Source organism: Macrobrachium rosenbergii, chromosome 51 (genome assembly GCF_040412425.1).
Source record: "Macrobrachium rosenbergii isolate ZJJX-2024 chromosome 51, ASM4041242v1, whole genome shotgun sequence".
NCBI classification, from domain to species: Eukaryota; Metazoa; Arthropoda; class Malacostraca; order Decapoda; family Palaemonidae; genus Macrobrachium; species Macrobrachium rosenbergii.
This window is the reverse complement of record NC_089791.1, coordinates 18,474,864-18,495,488: the sequence shown is the minus strand read 5'-3', so window position 1 is coordinate 18,495,488 and position 20,625 is coordinate 18,474,864. Positions and strand designations below refer to the sequence as shown.

Genomic DNA, 20,625 nt, shown 5'->3' with positions numbered 1-20,625 from the left:
AAAGGCTAAAAAGGTCATTTAAAACCAGGGGTGGATGGATTACTGGCCTCAGACGTCTGCTTTAGGTGGAAGCAGAAGATCTGCAATTTTGAAACCATACAAGAACACTTTTCGTGATGGGCTTGACTGTAGCTAACTCTCTCTCTCCCCTTCCCAAACAGTGATCCCAAAGGATTGCTCTCATTACTGTAGCCTCAGATTTCTTGAACTCTTTCTTAATCTACTGAGTCGCCTGACTTTTATCTGATTTGGTATTGACAGGATCAACGTTCCCTTGAGCATTCTAAAGTCCACAAAGCCAGGGCACTTTGGATTTTTGAGGAAGCTGACACAGTCTGAGTTTGTACAACTTTTTAGTTTGGACTGGGATTGGATGAAAAACAAAAAGAGGAAACCAGCTGCTCTTGGCCAGAAAATACAGAGTTTGAGTCAAGTTTGCTGAAGGACCTTTTTAACAACAAGTTCACTGAAAACAGATCCTTCTAATGACATTGAAGTTTATAGGGTCCAAGCTCTAGTAATGAGGAGCTTGTTGTTGAGCAGTCGGCTTGTTTGCAGATCCAATGGTAGGCCTGTCGGGACCACCGACTGCGTTGTCCTTGATAGAGAATCTGGCTAGGAATAAGATGGGTAAAAGGTGCCACTTGTTCTTGCATGCCAAGGAGAAAAGTGCAATCATTACCTGGTTGATCCTGCTCGATTTTGAACCTCCCCTGTTTATGCATTATAGAACAGACTTTGTGAATCTTCTTGGGGGAAGAAGTTTTCAAGGTAATATATATCATGGCCTCCAAAAAACTATATGGAACAGACTAAAAGTCCCTGTACTTTTAGTGTTGAGAATATCCTCCCCACCCGCTGGGAGTTTGTGTGATGGGGAGGATAGTTATTGGGGACTGACTTGGACATTTGACAGTCAACCACTAAGATGTGAGGGATCAAATTTTAGACTAATATTTCCCGTGGACACACTCTTGATATCTCAGTTTCACTTTCAGCCAGGTCTGTCAGAACTGAAGGAGCCCAAGACACGTTCAGCAAATCCGAGATTTTTAAAACTGATTGGTTGCTCTGGTCTCCTTTTAGGAGGAAGAGAGAGCTTGTATCCACTAACCTAGCCATTGAAAACAACTGCTTACAGCGCGATTTGTATACGAAGCCCAATTTCTATAAGTCGCTTTTTTTTTACGGATGTTTTTTGCTCCGCATTTCCAATATTGGATATATGATAATGATATTTTTTTTCATTTAATCCCTGATGAGACCGAGTTGTTGTACTAAACTTTGGGCTAGGCAATGACAAAAATGACCCTTCGAAAATGAACTCTTAATCTAAAAACTAGGCGTGCTGATGATTTTTAAAAACGCTTTTTCCGCTTGGGAGACTAACTCACCGAAACTTGTCGCGAATGTAGGAATTCAGGCGGGAGAGTCGAATTTTTGTAACCCTTCTTGGGAACACTGAAGAGCCTTAAAGGGAAATTAACTAAAAGGAATGACAAAAACATAACAAAACAACAAAACAAGAGGAGGACCATACCCAACACGCTTTGTATTCAGAGCTCGTAAAAAGAAAAATCTTTTCTAAATTCAAATTCATTACATGACAAAAAACTTAATGTTTTGGTAAAAAAATTCCGAAGTAGAAGACCATGTCCATGTATCCTCACCTCCTGCCCTCATCTGGGAAATCAATCAATCAAAATCACTAATTAGTAAGAAAACTTATATAAAAATGAACATTTTATAAAAAAACAAAATCAAAATTTTAAATATACTTGCAAAATAATTATTAAACTGGAACCCATCCTCAACTCCCTGGTACTCAACTGATGGACATAAGATGCAAAAAGGGGGCAAAACGAAAAAACGAGAATTGTTTGCTGGGTCGTTCCAGTATTCTGCTAGTGGGACTGGCTGATCGCCTACACAGACTACTATTCTATAGATAAGGTTCGCTGTTTTTGTAAATTTTTTCCAATCTAAGCTGCCGTGGGGGTAAGAGGAAACTGTTTAGCTATGTAATTATCTACAACGTAATTATATAAAAACTTTGGACTTTTATTATAAAAATGTCATGTTTAGCAAGTTGGAAGTTTATGGGGTAATGCATCTGAAAACAACACAGTAAAACAGGTCGGACCCATGGTTGAATTATGGTATTCTTTGAACCGAAAAGAATGCTATAAGGAAGCCATTTTACTTTGTATTGGAATTGATCACACTTGTTTGACCCATGGATACTGAATGATTAGCCCTCATGACCCAGTTGTTGTGCACAGAGAGTCCAGTATAAAATCATGTAAAACAAAAAGTACAATGAAATCGTGATTGTAGATTGTGTTGTAGCAGCAAAAAAAAAAAAACAAAAAGCAGACAATGAATGCTCAGCTATGTTGTAGATTGTGTTGTAGCAGCAAGAAGGGAAAAATTAACAGAATAAAAAAAAAAGCAGACAATGAATGCTCAGCTTTGTTGTAGATTGTGTTGTAGCAGCAAGAAGAGAAAAATTAACAGAATAAAACAATACACAGTGCTCAGTAGAGACATAATGAGCTATTACCATAATCACCTTGCAAAAGTTTAATGACCTCAGGTTTGTTAGGAAAAATACAAATTACTTATAAAATTTGTCATATTTTCTCCATGCTTTGAAAGTTATGAAATTGGAGAATTTCACAGGAGCAGCATTAGAGGTTCACAAAGTAAGCAGTGCACACCACCATCTATTTACAAAAATACAAACTAAATGTTTCCTTTGGGGAGAGGAAATATAAAAAATGGGAATTCATCAAATAACGAGTTAGATCAGGAAGATAGAAATAAGTAGGAATATGTTACTAGTATGAACGAGTGTTCTCACTATTGTAAAAAGATTACACGGCAATTAATCATGAGACTATGGGGATAAGCAGGGAAGGAGGTTAAAGAAACATGTTCTTCTTCCTTGTGTTATTCTGTTCTTTGCAAAAATTCTTACTAGCAGAATAGGCGTGCAGAGCAAAATATTGAACTTCGGCTGGCAAAGGGGAGCTCTCCAAACATAATTTAACTTGTGACCCTGTCTGTTCATATTTCTGAATGTTCTTAACACGAATGTTCGTAAGTTTGGTGGTGACTGTATTGCAATATAGATTATACTTACCAGCAGGTCTACAGTGTGGTAGTTATAATAACTGGTAAAATATTTCCATCCAGAGACAACTGCTGATATTTAATTCTTTTTTTTTTTTTATTGGATTGTATCTATTTTTCTGCATTGTCTGTGTATGTACTGGGAAAGAGAACCGATGAAATATTAACCCTTAAACGCCGAGCCTCTATTTACAAAAACGTCTCCCGTATGCTGGCGGCGTTCGGGAGTTAGCGCCGAAGCGGAAAAAAGTTTTTTTCAAAAAATCACAGCACGCTTAGTTTTTAAGATTAAGAGTTCATTTTGGCTCCTTTTTTTGTCATTGCCTGAAGTTTAGTATGCAACCATCAGAAATGAAAAAATATCATTATCATATATAAATATTGAAATATATGACAGCGCAAAAAAATTTTTCATATATAATTGTATACAAATCGCTGTGAGCAAAAACGGTTAAAGCTAACGGATTATTTTTTCTTTGTATTGTACACTAAATTGCGATGATTTTGGTATATAACAAATTGTAAAACGATCAAAGCAACACAGAAAATATTATCACAATATGATGCATGAATCCATGAATTACATGGACTTAAAAAATTTTTTTCAAAAATTCACCAGAAATCAAAATATTGTGCTAGAGACTTCCCGTTTGTTGACAAATGAAGCTAATTGATTGAATATTACTAGACTGTAAGTGTTTTAGCTTACAATTGCAGTTTTCTACCATTTCGGTCGAGTTAAAGTTGACCAAGGTCAAATTTTTTCTATTTATCGTAATTTATATGAAAATATTTCAAAACTGATAAAAGCTATAACCATGAGTTATTTTCTGTTGTATTCTACATGAAATTGCGCACATTTTCATATATAAAACTTTATGTAACGACTAATATAAAACGGTGCAAACATTACGACAACATAACGAAAAGAATTTCTGAGATGTTCGCCGAGTTACAGCGTGGACGTAAGGAAAATGTTTTTTCAAAAATTCACCATAAATCGAAATATTGTGCTAGAGACTTCCAATTTATTGCAAAATAAAGTTAAATGATTGAATATTACTAGAATGTAAGAGTTTTAGCTTACAACTGCGTTTTTTTACCATTTCGGTCGAGTTAAAGTTGACGAAGGTTGAAATTTTGGCAGTTATCGTGATTTATGTGAAAATATTTCAAAAGTGATAAAAGCTACAACCATGAATTATTTTCTGTTGTATTCTACATGAAATTCCATTTTCATATATAAAAGTCTATGTAACGACTAATGTAAAACGATGCAAACATTACGACAACGTGACAAAGAATTTCTGAGATGTTCGCCGAGTTATCAGCAGCGCAGACGTAAGGAAAAGTTTTTTTTTTTTTTTTAGAAATTCACCATAAATCGAAATATTGTGCTAGAGACTTCCAGTTTGTTGCAAAAATGAAGGTACATGATTGAATATTACTAGAATGTAAGAGTTTTAGCTTATAATTGCGTTTTTTACCATTTTGGTAGAGTTAAAGTTGACCGAAGGTTGAAATTTTGGCAGTTATCGTGATTTATATGAAAATATTTCAAAACTGATAAAAGCTACAACCATGAGTTATTTTCTGTTGTATTCTACATGAAATTGCGCACATTTCCATATATAAAACTTTATGTAACGACTAATATAAAACGGTGCAAACATTACGACAACGTGATGAAAGAATTTCTGGCGTGGACGTCAGGAAAAAGTTTTTTTAAAAAATTCATCATAAATCGAAATATTGTGCTAGAGACTTCCAATTTGTTGCAAAATGAAGGTACATGATTGAATATTACTAGAATGTAAGAGTTTTAGCTTACAATTGCGTTTTTTACCATTTCGGTCGAGTCAAAGTTGACCAAGGTTGAAATTTTGGCAGTTATCGAGATTTATATGAAAATATTTCCAAACTGATAAAAGCTACAACCATGGGTTGTATTTTGTTGTATTTTACATGAAATTGCGCACATTTTCATATATAAAACTTTATGTAACGGCTAATATAAAACAGTGCAAAAATTACGACAAAATGATGAAAAGAATTTCTGAAATTTTTGGCGAGTTACCATGCGGACGTAAGGAAAAAGTTTTTTCAAAATTCACCATAAATCGAAATATTGTGCTAGAGACTTCCAATTTGTTGCAAAATGAAGGTAAATGATTGAATATTACTAGAATGTAAGAGTTTTAGCTTACAATTGCATTTTTTTTCGACCATTTCGTCGAGTCAAAGTTGACCGGTTGAAATTTTTGTAGTCGACGTGAGGCGTCCACTTGGCACCCAGCAGACAATTTTAGTCGACGTATGATACGTCCAGTAGGCGTTTAAGGACGTCCAGTAGGCGTTTAAGGGTTAAAGTAATATATTTCTTTTCATGGCTGTTGTACTTGTTGAGTCTTAACTTTGTTTGAAGAGAACACGGTATTTGTTTGTCTAAGGGTTGGATTAGTTACTTGTCACTGAAACCAGTTGTTCATAGCCCATAGGTTTCTTAACCGTTACTGTATAGGACTCAATAAATTTCCTTGACCTTTTCTTACTATGTCGGCAAATATGATTACAATAGTTCCTTAGAAAATTATTTTCATCATTTGCTATATTTTTCCAATTGAAAAAGTACCTTCCAAAAATACAGGAAGGAGAATGGTTCTTTTTAGTATTTACATTGGTAATATCTTGCCCATTAACATTCTGTGATACATGTACTACAAAAATCCCTTGGGATCTTAAATACAAGTTCATGGAGAGAAATATGTTTGATACTTGCAGTTTTCTTTTTCAGTATTCAATACAAAAGTGGTGTTTCTAATTGAATGTATATAAATTTTTACAGTACATTTACATGTTTTTGAAAATGTCATATAATCTCTTCATACTTTCTAGAGGTACCCTATCATCAGATTATTTCATAAAGTACTGTATTCATGAAGGATTGATAGGATTTCTGACTATTTATGATTTTTTTATCTTTATTCATTATTTTCCGAAGTTTAATTGGATATTTAGTGCATTTTGCAGTTGTTCATTATTGTTATCAAATTACGTAGTGTACTTTTGGAAATGAACATGTAATATGACACAGCACTGACGCATACTGAGTTCTTCTTCCGGACTTATCAGCCTAAGAAAGAATATAATTTTTAATGAATCTCATTTCATAACTGTCATTGCCTTCCCAAGTGATGTATGTATGTTTGATATGAAATCTTTTGGGTGTTTAGACCCTAGTACAGTACAACTACTTTAAAAGCTGTAGGAACCCATTATTTCATGTTGAGCTATGATAGATGTTATCTTCTAGCTGGTGCAAGTACTAATGGGCGCTCCTTAAACCTCTCTTCCCCATTCCCCCACTGCTCATTATCCCATGTAAGTCTAGCATGGCTGCTGATGCATGCTTGTGATGAACTAATGTTTTTTGTTTCTTGAACATACTTGAGCTCAGAGACCTGCTCGAATTGCTTTCTTTTTTCCCATGGTAACACATCTTGGCTCGTGATTTAGTTAAGGGTAATCTAGAGCATAGTATTGATGTGTGGTATTTTTATTTTTCTCCTAGTGGGGTTGCCTTATTTTTGTCTTAGTTGCTGGGTTGTTTTCATGGTATGCAATACAACATATATTTTTTTGCGTTTTGAATATTTAATATAAAGTTGACACTTGAATTACCTGTTTGGTTATTTTAGTGCAGTTCTAATCCAACTTACATCTTGAAAACATGTTGGTTAGGTAGTAGTTCATAATTTATATTAAGGTGTTTTTCAAGAAATTCTTTTACAATGGGCTAGTAAACATTAATTTGTCTCCCTTTGAGGCACAGCAGAACATGGCTGTACTTGATGTATTTCTGTGGTCAGTTTTGGGCTTTTCCCTCGATTTCTTAATGAATTGAGAAGGTTTTTATTTCTTTTGAGGATTTTTGGTGGTATGGATTATATTTTTTAACTAAAATCTACTGGCATCTTTTTCTTAATGTTACATGGAAATTTTTTCCATGTCAGTTTGTTAAGATGTTGGAATATGACAATAGTATAGTAAATGGATCTACAGATATGAAATGGTAGAGGTGTCATGGTTTACCAGCTTCAGTTTTACTGAGAGCAGTATTAATTTTTTAAGCCACTTTAACTCTGTGAATATGAGCTGTGTGTGTTGACATAGAACTCCAAGGTGTCATAGTTTGGTAAGGATACCAGGAGTCAAATTTAAGGAATCCTGGTTTGGAAAGGATGCCTAAAATAATAATTCAGTGGAGGGGGACTAAAATTACTCATGATTTCTTCTCTTCTGTAAACTGATTTGTTTAATATGTCCATATATTTATAATACTGTAGTGGTTGATGATGATACTTGAGAACCTTTTTGTTGTTCTTTCAGTGTCCTGCAGGTTCTGTCTCTTCCTGTACCCTCATCTTTCTTTAGTGATGCCTAAGGAGGCCTTTTTGCCATACCAATTTATTGATAGAAGCTTGTACTCTTCAAAAGTCATCCTCCATTCCTGTACAACCTTTTGGATAATTTTTTCAGTCTGTCCCTATCACTTTTCTTAATGTTATTTCAATTTCTGCTCTCTTACTCTTAGTCCCTACACTTGTTTACATGTATATTAATTTCTGTAATCATGTTGTATGTTTCTGCCACTATATCCTGTTTTAAGAAATTCGGCATAATCGTATTAGTACCAAGATCTATTTTTCAGACCAAAGTGTGGTTGTAGATGTGCTTCAACAAATTTTTTGAGTAGTCAGCCTGTGGTCAGTCATTAATTTTTTGTTTTACATACAACTAATAAAATGGCATGTTCATATTTAGGAGATAATGTAAGTCTAATGGGTGCTCTCATTGTTAACCCGTAAGGGACGGGCTAAATGTATATCAAGCAAACCCCCAGGCCAGGCAAACTTTAAAGTTGGCCAATTTAAGAAAAAACACATCAGTGGAAAGAGGAAGGTATGCAAATGCACGTGGTGTAAGAAAAATTTTCTAAAAATTTTTCCCTACCTTCCAGAGGAAGCTGAACATGACTATTTACACCCTGTGTGGGACCGCTTTTACAAGACACTCATCAAATACGTTAATTTTACCAAGTTATGCATGTTTTTTCTGATAATTTATTTTATTTTGTTTTGTAAAATTATAATTACAGCTCTCACAATATCATAGCAGATAAGAATTAAAATCAATAACAAATTCCGAGTATACTTGTTATACTGTAAAATATTTATGAGATCTACTGAGATTGGGAGATGCAGTAACTTTTTGTGAGGTATACTGTAAATGTTTTTCTAATATTTCTTTACACTTTGCTTTGCAAAATTACAATTATAGCTGACACTATCATAAAAGATAAGAACTAAAACCAACAGTAATCCCTGGGTATATTTAAGAGCAAATAAATAAAAAGACTTCCTGGAGCTGCAGAGAGGTAGTACATTCCCCTCTGAAATCTCAAGGCATACTGATCGACATCTCTCCTGTGCTGAGCTATTATAGTTGCCATAAGTCATTTATGGAGCATTGACATGCTATGAGCACCTTTCCTGCTAAATTCATCCAAACCGAATGGTGCGTAATATTAATACTCATATGAGTTATCCCATCCATCACTCAAACTTGTTATAGATACTGTACTCATATGATGCTTCCCGTCTGTTAAGGATTAAAACCATTAATTGTGATTTGACTTTTAATTCCACATTTCTATGCATAAGCTTATTTTTAGTCACATTTTTGGGTGTCCAAAATCAATCAACCATTCCTATGTACTGGCTTATTAATTGTCTATATTTGATCATGGTATATAGGCAGATTGGTTGCTACTTTCCAAGATCAGTACTTAAGCATAGATAGATAAGTTTAGTACATTTTTTCATCTGAGGCTTTGAGAACCATTTTTACTTGTCATTGTAGACTACTTCAGTAAAAACGTTGACCACTTCTGAAATTTTTATAAGAGGTCTGCTGGTTATTTATGCCTTTCTTGTGGAAAGGACTTCATTTGAGAATTTAATGTTATCTTTCACAACTTTACTCTTTCATTGCTAACTGTTACCAAATAACTCTCTCTGTCCTTAGAAGCATTCTCTGAGTCGCTCAAGTTCAGGCTTGCCTCACAGTCGGCTGTTTCCAACTACTCCAGTCCATCAAAGGTTCTCTGATTTACAGAAATGATTTCCCTTGCATTCTTCCTGGTATGCTCTTTTTTGTTCCTGGCTACAGTTCTGGGTTGATTGAGTCTTTTTTTTCTGGTTTGATTACAAAGCCAAGTGTGTATTGTATGTTAGTATAATAACTAATGTGGCCTGCCTTGTTTTTCTCTTAGTGTGGTTTTTTGTTTAACATTTTTGTTTCATACTTGAATTTTGGGAAGAAATTGACATTAATTACTGTATATGTAACTGGATATTAGTATTGGTACTTAATAATAATATTTCACCATAACTTAAAACATTTTGCTGTATGAGAGGTATTGTGATATTGATGTGTGCATGAAGTTCAAATGCAATGACTACTGTATAATTCCTTTACATAATCAATGCAAGAAGTGTCTTTATAAAATGGCATTCCTTACATGGAACCGTGATATCAAAGTAACTTGAAATATTTAGACCATAAATAGTGCATGCTACTTATTTCAGTGTCACATTCATATCTCTGTTGAGATGCCTGTGTCAAAATACTCTGTCCCATAGGTCTTTTATTCCTGGTGCTATGGATGTCTAAGGAGATGTTTATGCTACGGATGCTGGTGATTTGATTGTCTAGAGAGGCTGTAGTGCTGCTTTAAAGGACCATCCTTACAGACTCTTAGATTCATCTTTCCTCATGTATTATCAGGGGCAACCACAAACCCTGGAGGTCTCTATGATGGGGTTATAGTTTCACTTTTTCTTAGAACTTAGAGGTTGAAGTTGGACTAAGTGATATCTGTGCAGTTGAAGCATGATGAAAGTTTGTCAAGCTTTGCTCCTATAGTCAAACCAAAATGACTACAAACATGGCTGTTACTAACTACATTGCCAAACTTCTTCCTGACTTAAAATCTGAGTGCAGTTTATCTGCATCCCTCAATTGGGTTCTTTAATCCAGTCATAAAATCCCATTTATCCCTCCCATGGGCTGCCCAGAAGGAAGACTTAATTTACAATCTTTCACTTGAGGAGCCAATAAAAGTACTGTTTTTTTATTGCATTGTATTATTAATTTCATCAGTGAGTCTGGGTTAGATATTGGGCATTTGTATAATTCATTTAGCTGATTAGAAACTAAATCATCCTTATCCTACCCTGTTATCAGAACAGTTTAATGTATGATTTAATTCTTCATTTACTGTAATTTTACTTTACTATAAATCATCCTCTAATAATCATCAAATTTCAGTTTTTTGCTCAGTGTACACATACACGGTTAGGTATGCAGAAAAATAGTGTTAAGCTCAGTACCCTGATATAAGGAAGATCCGGCAACGTGTCTTGTCACAACTACATGATAACCCAACTTAGGTCAGGGTTTTATGAATCAAAGCTGGGAAAAGTAGCGGAGTCTAAATTGTACTACATATTTGTAGTCTTTTTGGTTTGACTGTAGTGTAGGGTCCAGTCTTTATTGACTGACAACCCTTTAAAGCCATAGGCAACTGTAAGCAATGGGTTCATCCATCTTTCAGTTGTAGTTTTTTGGTAAACAAGAAAATATAACTAGACAAATTTTATAACCTCTTATCTTATGACAAGTGAAGCATATATCTTGAGCACATTAAAGCATTACTGTATATGACAATAAAACCAAAAAAACAAGAAAAATACCTGAAGATTATGCTTATGAAGAAAGGGATGGGACTGTAACTCTTTGAGGGTTTGAGTGCTATCCAAATTGATCTTTTGAGAAGGCCTGCTTTGATTTTATGGTGTCGAGGAAAAAAGGCTTTCATTAAGGTGTCTAATAAGAAATATCAGTCAGAACTCCTGTAGTTCACTTTATGGATAATTCTTTAGGTATTTAATTTTTTTTATTACTAAATATGGATGTTTTTCTGTTACTTAGTTTTTATATTGGAACTAAATTTTAGGTGTAGTGTACCTAATGTAATAAGAGTTTTGTATGATCTTTGGGAGACTGATAAATTTAACAGAGCTAGGAATATACGGTACTTTTTATTTTAAGATAATAGTATAGTGTAATAAATAAAGGCATCTTTATGCTTGCAAATGTATGGCGAAGTAAATGGATACTGCAGAAAACTATAATACTGAAGGATACAAAAAGTTTAGCTGAAAATTTGCATTTTTTTAGGCTTTATATATTGGTGTTTATTTCTGTTACACTGTTGAATAATTGTAGCATTGTTACAGCACTGATGCAGTGTATAAATATCCATATGAGGGAATAAACTGTGGTTTTGCAATAGGTCGTTCTATTGTTAATTTCTGTGAGCAGGCCACTTTTGGAATTTAGAATTATTCCAATGCAAACTACAGTAGTGGAGCTAAGTGATTGCACCACCCTGAAAGGGGAAGCTTTCTCCCAGTGCTTATTCAGTTGGTCAGTCACTGCAGGTGGTGCTTTTTCATGTTTGCAATTTTTTGTTGGTTTGTTTGTGTGTGAAATGTATACGGCAAAATAGCTTTAGGTTTTTCTGTTCATTTTTAATGTTTTTGTGCTTGGTAATTGCCACTTAATGTGAATAGTTGTAGTTCTTTGTGATATATCATTGAGACTGTTGGACTTCTTTTAATGATAATAGTTTTAATGTTAAAGATAAGTTTTTGATTCATTACTGGAAAGGAATTTATCAGTATGTTTACTGTAAATACTGAAACCATTCTGTTTATGTTGTTTTCTTAGAGTGTTAGCCATGCTCATGGGAAAATACAAATAGCAGGAATTACCACACGCAAAGTTATAAGGCAATTGCACTGTCAGAATATTATCTCTTCAACCATTGAGTTGGGAGGTCATCAGTATCTTCTTTGCTGTGGTCTTTCCCTCCTCCCCCAGCAGAAATGTTCCTGCTTCTCCCATTCAGCTGAGGTTGAAGACTCCTTTAATATGTTGCCTTTTTGGATTCTGCTCTTGATGTGTTTTCATTGCTGTTCCAGCAGCCCCTACTTCAGTTGCTTTGGAGGAACAAAAGTACTTGTTTTGCCACCCTGGTGACAGATAGTGATTTGAGACTCAAACTAATGCACTTGACACCTAAGGACAGGTACTGATAATGTCAGGGGCTGAAAACTGCAAATAATTCTTGTGGAGAGTAACATTGGGATTAAGGACAAATGTAAGATTACTCTTGTACTTACAGAGCAGGTGAATTAATTCCTCTTCTTCCTTCTTTATTTGCCTTGACAGTCATGCATGGCAGTGTTTGGAAAAGGTGATTTAGTTGGCAGATCAAAGATATGTTTACCCCTCCCCTCTAAAGCAGTCACACCCACCAGTTCTATAGCTAGGTATCTGCCATTGACAAGATTAGTTAATTATGATAATGGGCTGCTTGCTGGGATTGGCAAAAGAACAATATTGTGAAACTGGTTTATACATATGAAACATAAGAACTTTATACCTTAATTTCTGCACATATTTAATTGAATTAATTTATTGGTTCAGCAAGTGCGCCAGAAACTTGAATCCACCACTGGGGCGGTAAGTGTATATTGTTGGTTACAAGGTGTTTTCTGGTCTGGTTTTGGTGTTCTCTGTTTCAACGTTTCTGTCATTTGACATTCTTCTTTCTGTTATTGCTTTTATGTTGCACTTCAAGATGGTATGTTTGGCATCAAGCAGTTTTGTGATGTAAGACACAAGTTACACATTAGGCACTAGTATTTAGTTTGGTGCTTGAGTTTTGTGCAGATTTCATAATTCATTAATGCAGATTTCATAATTCATTTCCTTGTTAACATTTTATGAACAATTTTTTTTATAGGTGCAATGGGTCTTAATGTTTTGTTTTTCATACATGCAACATTGGAGTCTTTTTGTAATTACATACGGAAATTTTTATGTAAAACCATACGAAACCATAGGATACAAAATTACTAAAGTTTAAGGTGCTCTTCCACAGTATACAAACTTTGGTGTCTTGTTTATACTAAGTCTTTTGTTGTGAGTAAAATTAGGCTATTCCAAATTTATGAAGATGTCATGGGTGTAACAGTATTAACTACTAAGGGAGGGTGAGTAACCTCCAGTATTAGGAAGACTTCTACTTGACTCACTGTAATTCTTAATACTTCTGCCCAATAACACTACAATGCAAACATTGTAGTAAGCAGAGCTGGACAGTTGTTCAGCATAAGATTTTAAGACAAGCACATTTTGTTTTAGATTTTTGCAGTCGATAGATCTGTTATTGCACCCAGCACCACCTGTTCTATAAGCTCAGACATGCACTTCTACTAAAGCACTGATAGCAAAGCCCTTAGTAGTACCACTTATGGTGTGACTTCTACAGGATGCTGTAGAACACTATTTCAGGTTCTTAGCATCAACCATTCAACCCCCACCCATAGTGCTTTCTGCCTTTTACTTTTCATCTGGTCCCTCTCCTCTCACCACCCAACTGTTCACTTCAAATTGCTATGCACCAGTTTTGTTTTAATTTACCAGCAAATCTTTTGGGCAGTCCTTTTGAGAGTTTCTAAATATTACTCATTGGTCTTATCAAATTAATAAATACTAATAGCAAGGATGCCCTTCAACAATGTAAGATGACAAGTTTTCCCAAATTTGACTTCAGAATAATGTTGACAAATACTGTGTCCTTTGGAGAGTTGTGAGGAGGTAGAAGGAAACCCCATCATCGTATGTCAAGCAGACATCTCTATCCAAGTATGGGTTTATAAAAAATTTTTGGCATGTATACCAAGGCTACCCCTTGAATGCCACCTTCTGTGCTCCATCTCACTTCTGAAAATGTGCAAGAATATGACTTCAACGAAGACTGAAATTGCAATAAATAAGCAAAGCAAAATTATGTGCCTTGATTCCTGGAGGTGCCCTCCCATCTAAGCTGTGTCACTTGAACATCATTTGTAAGCCATATTGATTACTTGGTAGGCACCATCCTCCATTTTTGCTTAGCTTGTCATCCAGCTGAGCATATTCTCATGTCACAAGTGTGATGTGAGCACCAACAACACCATAGTATACGTGTACAGTAATCATCTTTCAGCTACCAACAACTTGGTTACATGTGCTACAGGTTTCACATTAAGATATTGTATTTAGGTTTTTTACCATCCTCAGTGCATTGTTTATCATATATTAAATGCCTCAAGTTTAGGATGTCCTAAAACTCGTGAATTATGTCATGGGAAATTAAGAAACTTCCCTAAGTAGATGAGATATTGATGAAAGGGAGATGTAGATGGCTTGGAAATATTCTTCAAACTACCCTTGGGAAAAAAGTTCTTGATAGTGTTGACTGACTGGGCTCTTGTGGTTACTAGAAGAGTTGGAAGAGCTAGACCTGCTTAATGAAAACGATGGGAAAGGAGGCTGGAGGTTTGCCGCAGGTAAAGTACAGGAAGGACTTGAGTGTGGAATTTCACAGAAGCCCTCTGTATCACATAGAAGTGGAGGCAATAACAGTATTGTCTAATGTTGCAAACCATTATTCAAGTCATATATTAAGATCATATTCATCAAGGGATTTAGATAAGAGGATGTTTAGTGACTGATTGGGGCAGCTCTCCTTTCTCTGGTACTATTACATGTATATGCATTTGTTTTGCTTACTTGGAATAGTTCAACTTTATTTGCTAGCAGTTATAAAGAATGCAGTGGTATGGCCTGGAAATTTTGAATGCGGTATAATTTGAACACCTCACTTCCTTGAGTGGTAATAGTAATAAAATGGCCTTTTTGAAGAAAAATAGCATTCTTAACCTTTGCCTTTCAAATTAATTGCAAATATACTTGTACAGATTAGAACTTAGAAATTCATTTCACACTGTAAGAATTAACTTGACTCATAGTGATAACAGGAATGATATTGTTGTAATTCTGGGTTTGTTTTTCTCAGTATTGAGACTTGCACTAAAAGAAAATGGGTCACAGTATTTATACATAATGAATGGTCCAGGTCATATCATTCATATTTAGGTAGATATGAACTTTATTTGAGGAGATATGATTGTTCTTTGCTAATGCAAGTGAGCTTGTACTTTTAAGGCTTAAACCTGATGGTCTTGGTAAGTGGTGTATTAAAACTCAAACTTTAATTAATATCAGTAGTATTCTGAATACTTCTGCTGTATGCCTGTAAATCACAGGCATTAGTACAGATTGGTTGTTATTTCAATCTTGGTGGTTTAACATTTGTGTAGAATAGCAGTGCATTTTTTTTAAATTAGACATTGTAGTCATTCATATAGGTTTGAGGTGAGCTTTGAGCTGTACTCTTCCCACTCCACATGAGCATTCTGACTGGCATTTAGAACTTGTATAATAAGAACACAGTATTACAATGATATCATAGTTAAAAAGCAGCTGTCCCAAAACTAAGTACTCGTGTCAATATGAAAGAATTGATAATGTCATAGACTGTTAAATGTCAACAAAAAAAAGTTTTCCAACTCTAGTGTTCCCACTTAGGAAACATGCATGGGCCTCCTTCAGGGTTAGGATTGTTTGTGTTTAATCATTAGAAATTATGGTTTTAACTCTACATGTACATGAGTGTTTTGTAGCAGTTATGCCTTCAGCACTGGACTTTTTAAGCTTAGCAGTTGTCCCACTTATGAATTTATTTGGATTGGTATACATTACTTGTAATATGTTTGTTAGCTTTTGATGAACCATTTTTTATGATTGTCCAAACCTCCATCTGGTTCTAGTCATAAATTGAAAGCCTTGCACTATAATTAGTTCCAAAAGAAAAGGTATTTAATTCACATTGTGGCTGGTTTTAAAGATTATAAACCACACATTTGTGATAAAAGTAGTAAAGTTAAATTGGTGTTTTCTCTTTTAAGAGAGAGACACTGTTTTCATTAAGTTTGGAATTTCATATGTATTGTAAATATTTAAAACTTTTTTATAAATACAAGATTCCTATTTCTTGAGATCAGTGAAATTAGCCTTTGTTGTCACTTACATTGTTTCAGGTGTTAATTTTATAGAAGCCAGATAAGTAATTTTGGTTTAAGCATGAAAACCTCTGTTAGGTACAGTAAGTCTTGATATGTTTTTCATTGATCTTTCAGAAGCCTGGTTCTGACTTGGAAAAAAATAGGAATTGTTACTTTTATACTGTAAATTAGCAGATTTGTAGACTATGATTCATTAATGATTGTATTTCATGTTTCTAAGTGCAGATATGTAGTTGTTTTACAGTAACTGACAGATTTAACTTTCTTGTTTTTTTGTTCCAAGGAATTGTATTGGTATTGTTTATGATATTAATCATGAGATTTTAAAATATTACTATGATAATGGTTACATTCCCAAGATCTGTCTTGTAATTAATCGTGAATTTTTAGAGTATTACCATGATAATGGTTACATTCCCAAGATCTGTCTTGTAATTAATCGTGAATTTTTAGAGTATTACCATGATAATGGTTACATTCCCAAGATCTGTCTTGTAATGGTCACAACAGTCCTTTTTTTTGGATCATGATTTCCACCAAAAGCCTTGAAATCTAAAGGAATTGAATGAAGTCCCCTCTAGGTGGGTCTGACTCCCCACTGGTTAGAAGCGTGTTAAAACCAAGGTACAGTTCAGTAATTTAACACATCTTAATATAGGGATAAGTAGGTGTTTGCATCCCACCGGAGGAGAATTTCTTAATTTATTTCCTTTCATATTTTAATCTGCAAAGTGTGGCCAGAAATATTCAAAAGACAAGAAGAGGCGGTCAGAGTGACCATTACAATGCGCATTTCTGTACCTTTCCTTATTTTTTTTTTTTTTTTTGTCTTTTTCAGTAGTTTTCTCATTGATCTTATTGTTCTTATGGTCTTACCATAAAATTATATGGCATTTGCAGATAATTTGTGTATGCATTTAATATTCAGTTTGGTCCACATGTGAGTGTAGGGTTACAAGTAGTAGTGTATAAAAGTAGAGGTAGCCTGGCACTACACTTAATGTTGTCATATCTTTTGGGCCAGCCCTGTGAGAGTTAAGTAAATAAGCTCAGTGGTATGGTTACACTACCTAATAATAATAACTGGCACGATATTGGCTCGGTTACTTTCTTGGCATCAAGATGGATTATAAAGGTCAAATGAGTGTGGAAAGGGATTGAATCCTATTGTGGAAAGTTTCCACGGCATTAATAACCAGAAGATTTGGTACTCACTGACTCAGCACCCTCAAGGCCCCCTTACCTAAGCCCACTGAATAATACTATCCTCTCACCAGTTTATTCTCTCTATCTGGAAGAAACACTTAGCCTTCTTGATGACCTTATTACCATGCTGTCTGATATTCACAGTTCATGCCCTTTCAACCTTTTATAATCTTTTTACATAATGGAAGCAGTTCATCTTAATAGCATCTGTGTTTTTTCTTCAGCTGAATTCATCAGCTGATATAGTTTTAATCTTATTAGTATCAGTGCAAACATTTTCTTACATTAAATGAAAATTTTTAATTACTATTTAGCTTGGAAGCAAATGTTAGTGTACAAAGGCTGTATTTCTTTTGTTTGGAACAATGTTACCTTGGACTGTCTTGTAATCAAGACAAAAGTTCACCTTTCATTAGCTTGCTTTTGTGGATTGATCAAGAGTAATATTTTGAGAAAACTTGGTTATGTTTTACCTGAGTTAGGGCTTGGTGGTACTTGTGACTTGTCATTAATACCCAGAACTGATTTTCTTTACTGTTTGCAAAACCATCTTACTATACCTCATAACATAGGTCTTTCTTGGAGGATTCTTAGATATTTCTTAGAATCTCTTTACAAAACGGTATATTGATTGGTAGTCCAAGAGGTTAATCTGTTGCTTTTTGTTTACTATAGATCTACTCTTGGCTTCCATAAATTTACTTTTTTTTTCCGTCATGATAGATAAAGCTTGCATACACCTCAGTAGACACAAAGGTAATGGGAACTTACTACTGCTGTGATTCCCTATATAAAAGTAATTTTATTACATTGTTTATTACACAACAGATTGAAGGAAATTGTATTTGTGATTTTTGGAATATTGCAATGATAAGAGAAATTGTTAGGCATTATCATAGTTAGGAAATTCTTCTGCAAGGTTTTAATTTCTAGTATTTTGTGTTTGCTGCTTGCATTAACCAAGAAAAATGGAAAATAATGAAAATGTAGTAAGCATTGTCAGAATTTGGAATAAGTTGATCTGTATCAAGAGACTCGCTACGGGAAGGTCACACATAAAGAAAATTCAGTTGCTGCAGTTGTACAAGTGTGTCAGATATAGTAAAAACTGTAGCCTAGAATTATTTAGGATGGCACTTAGCTTTTTTAATTCATACTTTTTGGGAACATGAACGATACAGATAGTAACATATTTGTATGGTAGCATAGTTCAAGTCTTTTACTTTTAAGCTATATAATATTACTGAACATTGTGATAGAAAAATTTCATTTTTTGTTTGTAGTATTTTGTGTGTGTGAGAGAGCTTGCATTTTTATGTGTGTGAGAGCTTGTGGTTTAGTTAATCTGCAAGTGGCACTTTCTCTTGTGTGCAGTTCTTCATATTAAATCACTTTTCATTTCTTCATAACATTTCTAACCAGTTCACTTATGGTGGTGGTTGTACAGGTGTTAAGATGGCATACGGTGTGCTAAATTTTGCTCAATTTTTCTTTTTATTTAAATTTCTTGTTTTTTTTTTAATATTGATGACATACAGATCCATTTATGTTTTACATTGACATCATAGAAAACAAATGTGAATTAGTGATTTGATAATGACTATCATTAAGAATTCCATTTTCATAAGTCTTCTCAAGTATAGTCCTCCATTTTTGTTGGCAGGTTCTGCAGTCAGCCCGTGAGCAACTGAAATGGTCTTTACTAAAGTGATGAATGAGCCAGGAGTTCAGAGGTTGTATGCAGTTTTTTTAGGATCAAGGAGTTTTTAATAGCTGGGTGTTTTGTAATTGTGGAATTCTTGGTCTCCTCTTTTCTCTTATTTAACACTATTAGATGTAGTAATATTGTTTCAGTATAAATATTTTGTCATTCCTGAGAGAGCTTTGTCTTTAAAGTAGCAGTTACAGAGATTGTGTAATATTTAGATTATATATATATACTATGTAGTCTCAAAATTTGAGCAAGTTGCCACTTCATGGTTGTTAAAATAACTTGTTTGTTACACTCATAAATAAGTTTTTGATAATTATCAATTTTATTTACCTTGGGATAATTAAAAATGCAGGTTTTAACTAGTTACTGTAAACATTTTCAGTATCTTTATGCTGTTCAAAAGAAAGCAGCACTGTCAATTTTTAGTGATAAGTTACTTTTTAAAGTTAAGGATATACAACAAACTAATGGTTCTCTCTTGAGGGGAATAATATTGAACTTCATCTACAAAATTTTAGCTTCTACTTTCTTTTCTGTATATGAGCTCAGCTTTGAGAAACCATTGCTATGACAGCTTGTTCTTGAAGTTTCTTTCAGTCTACTCCCTTACAATGTTTGTGCCAACTTACTGAAACATTCCTCTTTGCATGATTATGTATGGCCAATCCATAAATGGTCCTCTTCATCAGTATGGGCTCTGGAATGACTGCGGCCTCAACTCTAGCTGGAATTGCATGCCCTGTGCCCATAGAATTACTACTCATCTTTCTGTTCCACTGCTCTAAGGATGTGGAATGTGTAGACTGAAACTTTAGGTAGTTCACATCAAGAAGGATGAACTTCAGGAGACAAGGTTACAGTTGAAAGCAGAGCTGGCAATAGAGAATAGCAGCTGGTCAATCCTGGGAACTTGAAGCCAAGTTATTGCATGGGCTCTGGTGTATGGGCTGATTCCGGTGAACTGGAGGGTTAAGGTTGGTCCTAACCAGGTCCGCGTGGAGGAGTTGGTTAACTGTAGCCAGTGAACCAGGAGCTAAAAGTGTGGAGACAATCCCAGAATCATATCAAATTTACTACGGATACAGCCAATCAAGACCATAATAGCAACTGTATAGCCTAGAAAACCTTGTGTATAAGGTGAGATAAAGGCAGGCTCTGTAGAGTTATCATGCAGTGCTACCCCACTGACTGGGGAAGTGGAGAGCAGAGATGTTGCAGGTGGAGGCTGGATGGGAGAAAGTGATGGTAAGCTAATGGAGTTGGGATGCCACAGCCTAGTCTAGGGCAATTGTCAAGGTGGATCATGGCTTGTCTTGAGATTCTTATCTCGTTTACTGTTACCCTTTAGGATGCTGCCTACTAGTCTTGGGTTTAGACGTATCTAGTGATTGATTGAGAACATGGCTTGCAAGAAAAATCAGAGACAGAGACATCAGCTGATATCTTTGAGGAACAGCATTTTTA

At 34.8% G+C, this 20,625-nt stretch overlaps 1 protein-coding gene across 5 annotated transcripts in view; it reads left to right on the top strand.

The window, feature by feature from the left end:
* Window positions 1-19,474, top strand: part of zetaCOP (COPI coat complex subunit zeta) — a 257,001-nt gene extending 237,527 nt beyond the window's left edge. For 3 of the 5 annotated variants that reach the window (XM_067094877.1, XM_067094875.1, XM_067094874.1), the window contains exons 6-8: window positions 12,496-12,596; window positions 12,754-12,789; window positions 19,111-19,474. In XM_067094877.1, the coding sequence (XP_066950978.1) occupies window positions 12,496-12,596; window positions 12,754-12,789; window positions 19,111-19,138 (165 nt within the window). In that variant the 3' untranslated portion in view covers window positions 19,139-19,474. The remainder of the gene's footprint in view (window positions 1-12,495; window positions 12,597-12,753; window positions 12,790-19,110) is intronic. The other 2 variants (XM_067094876.1, XM_067094878.1) reach the window with 2 other exon arrangements.
* The last annotated feature ends 1,151 nt before the right edge of the window (window positions 19,475-20,625 follow it).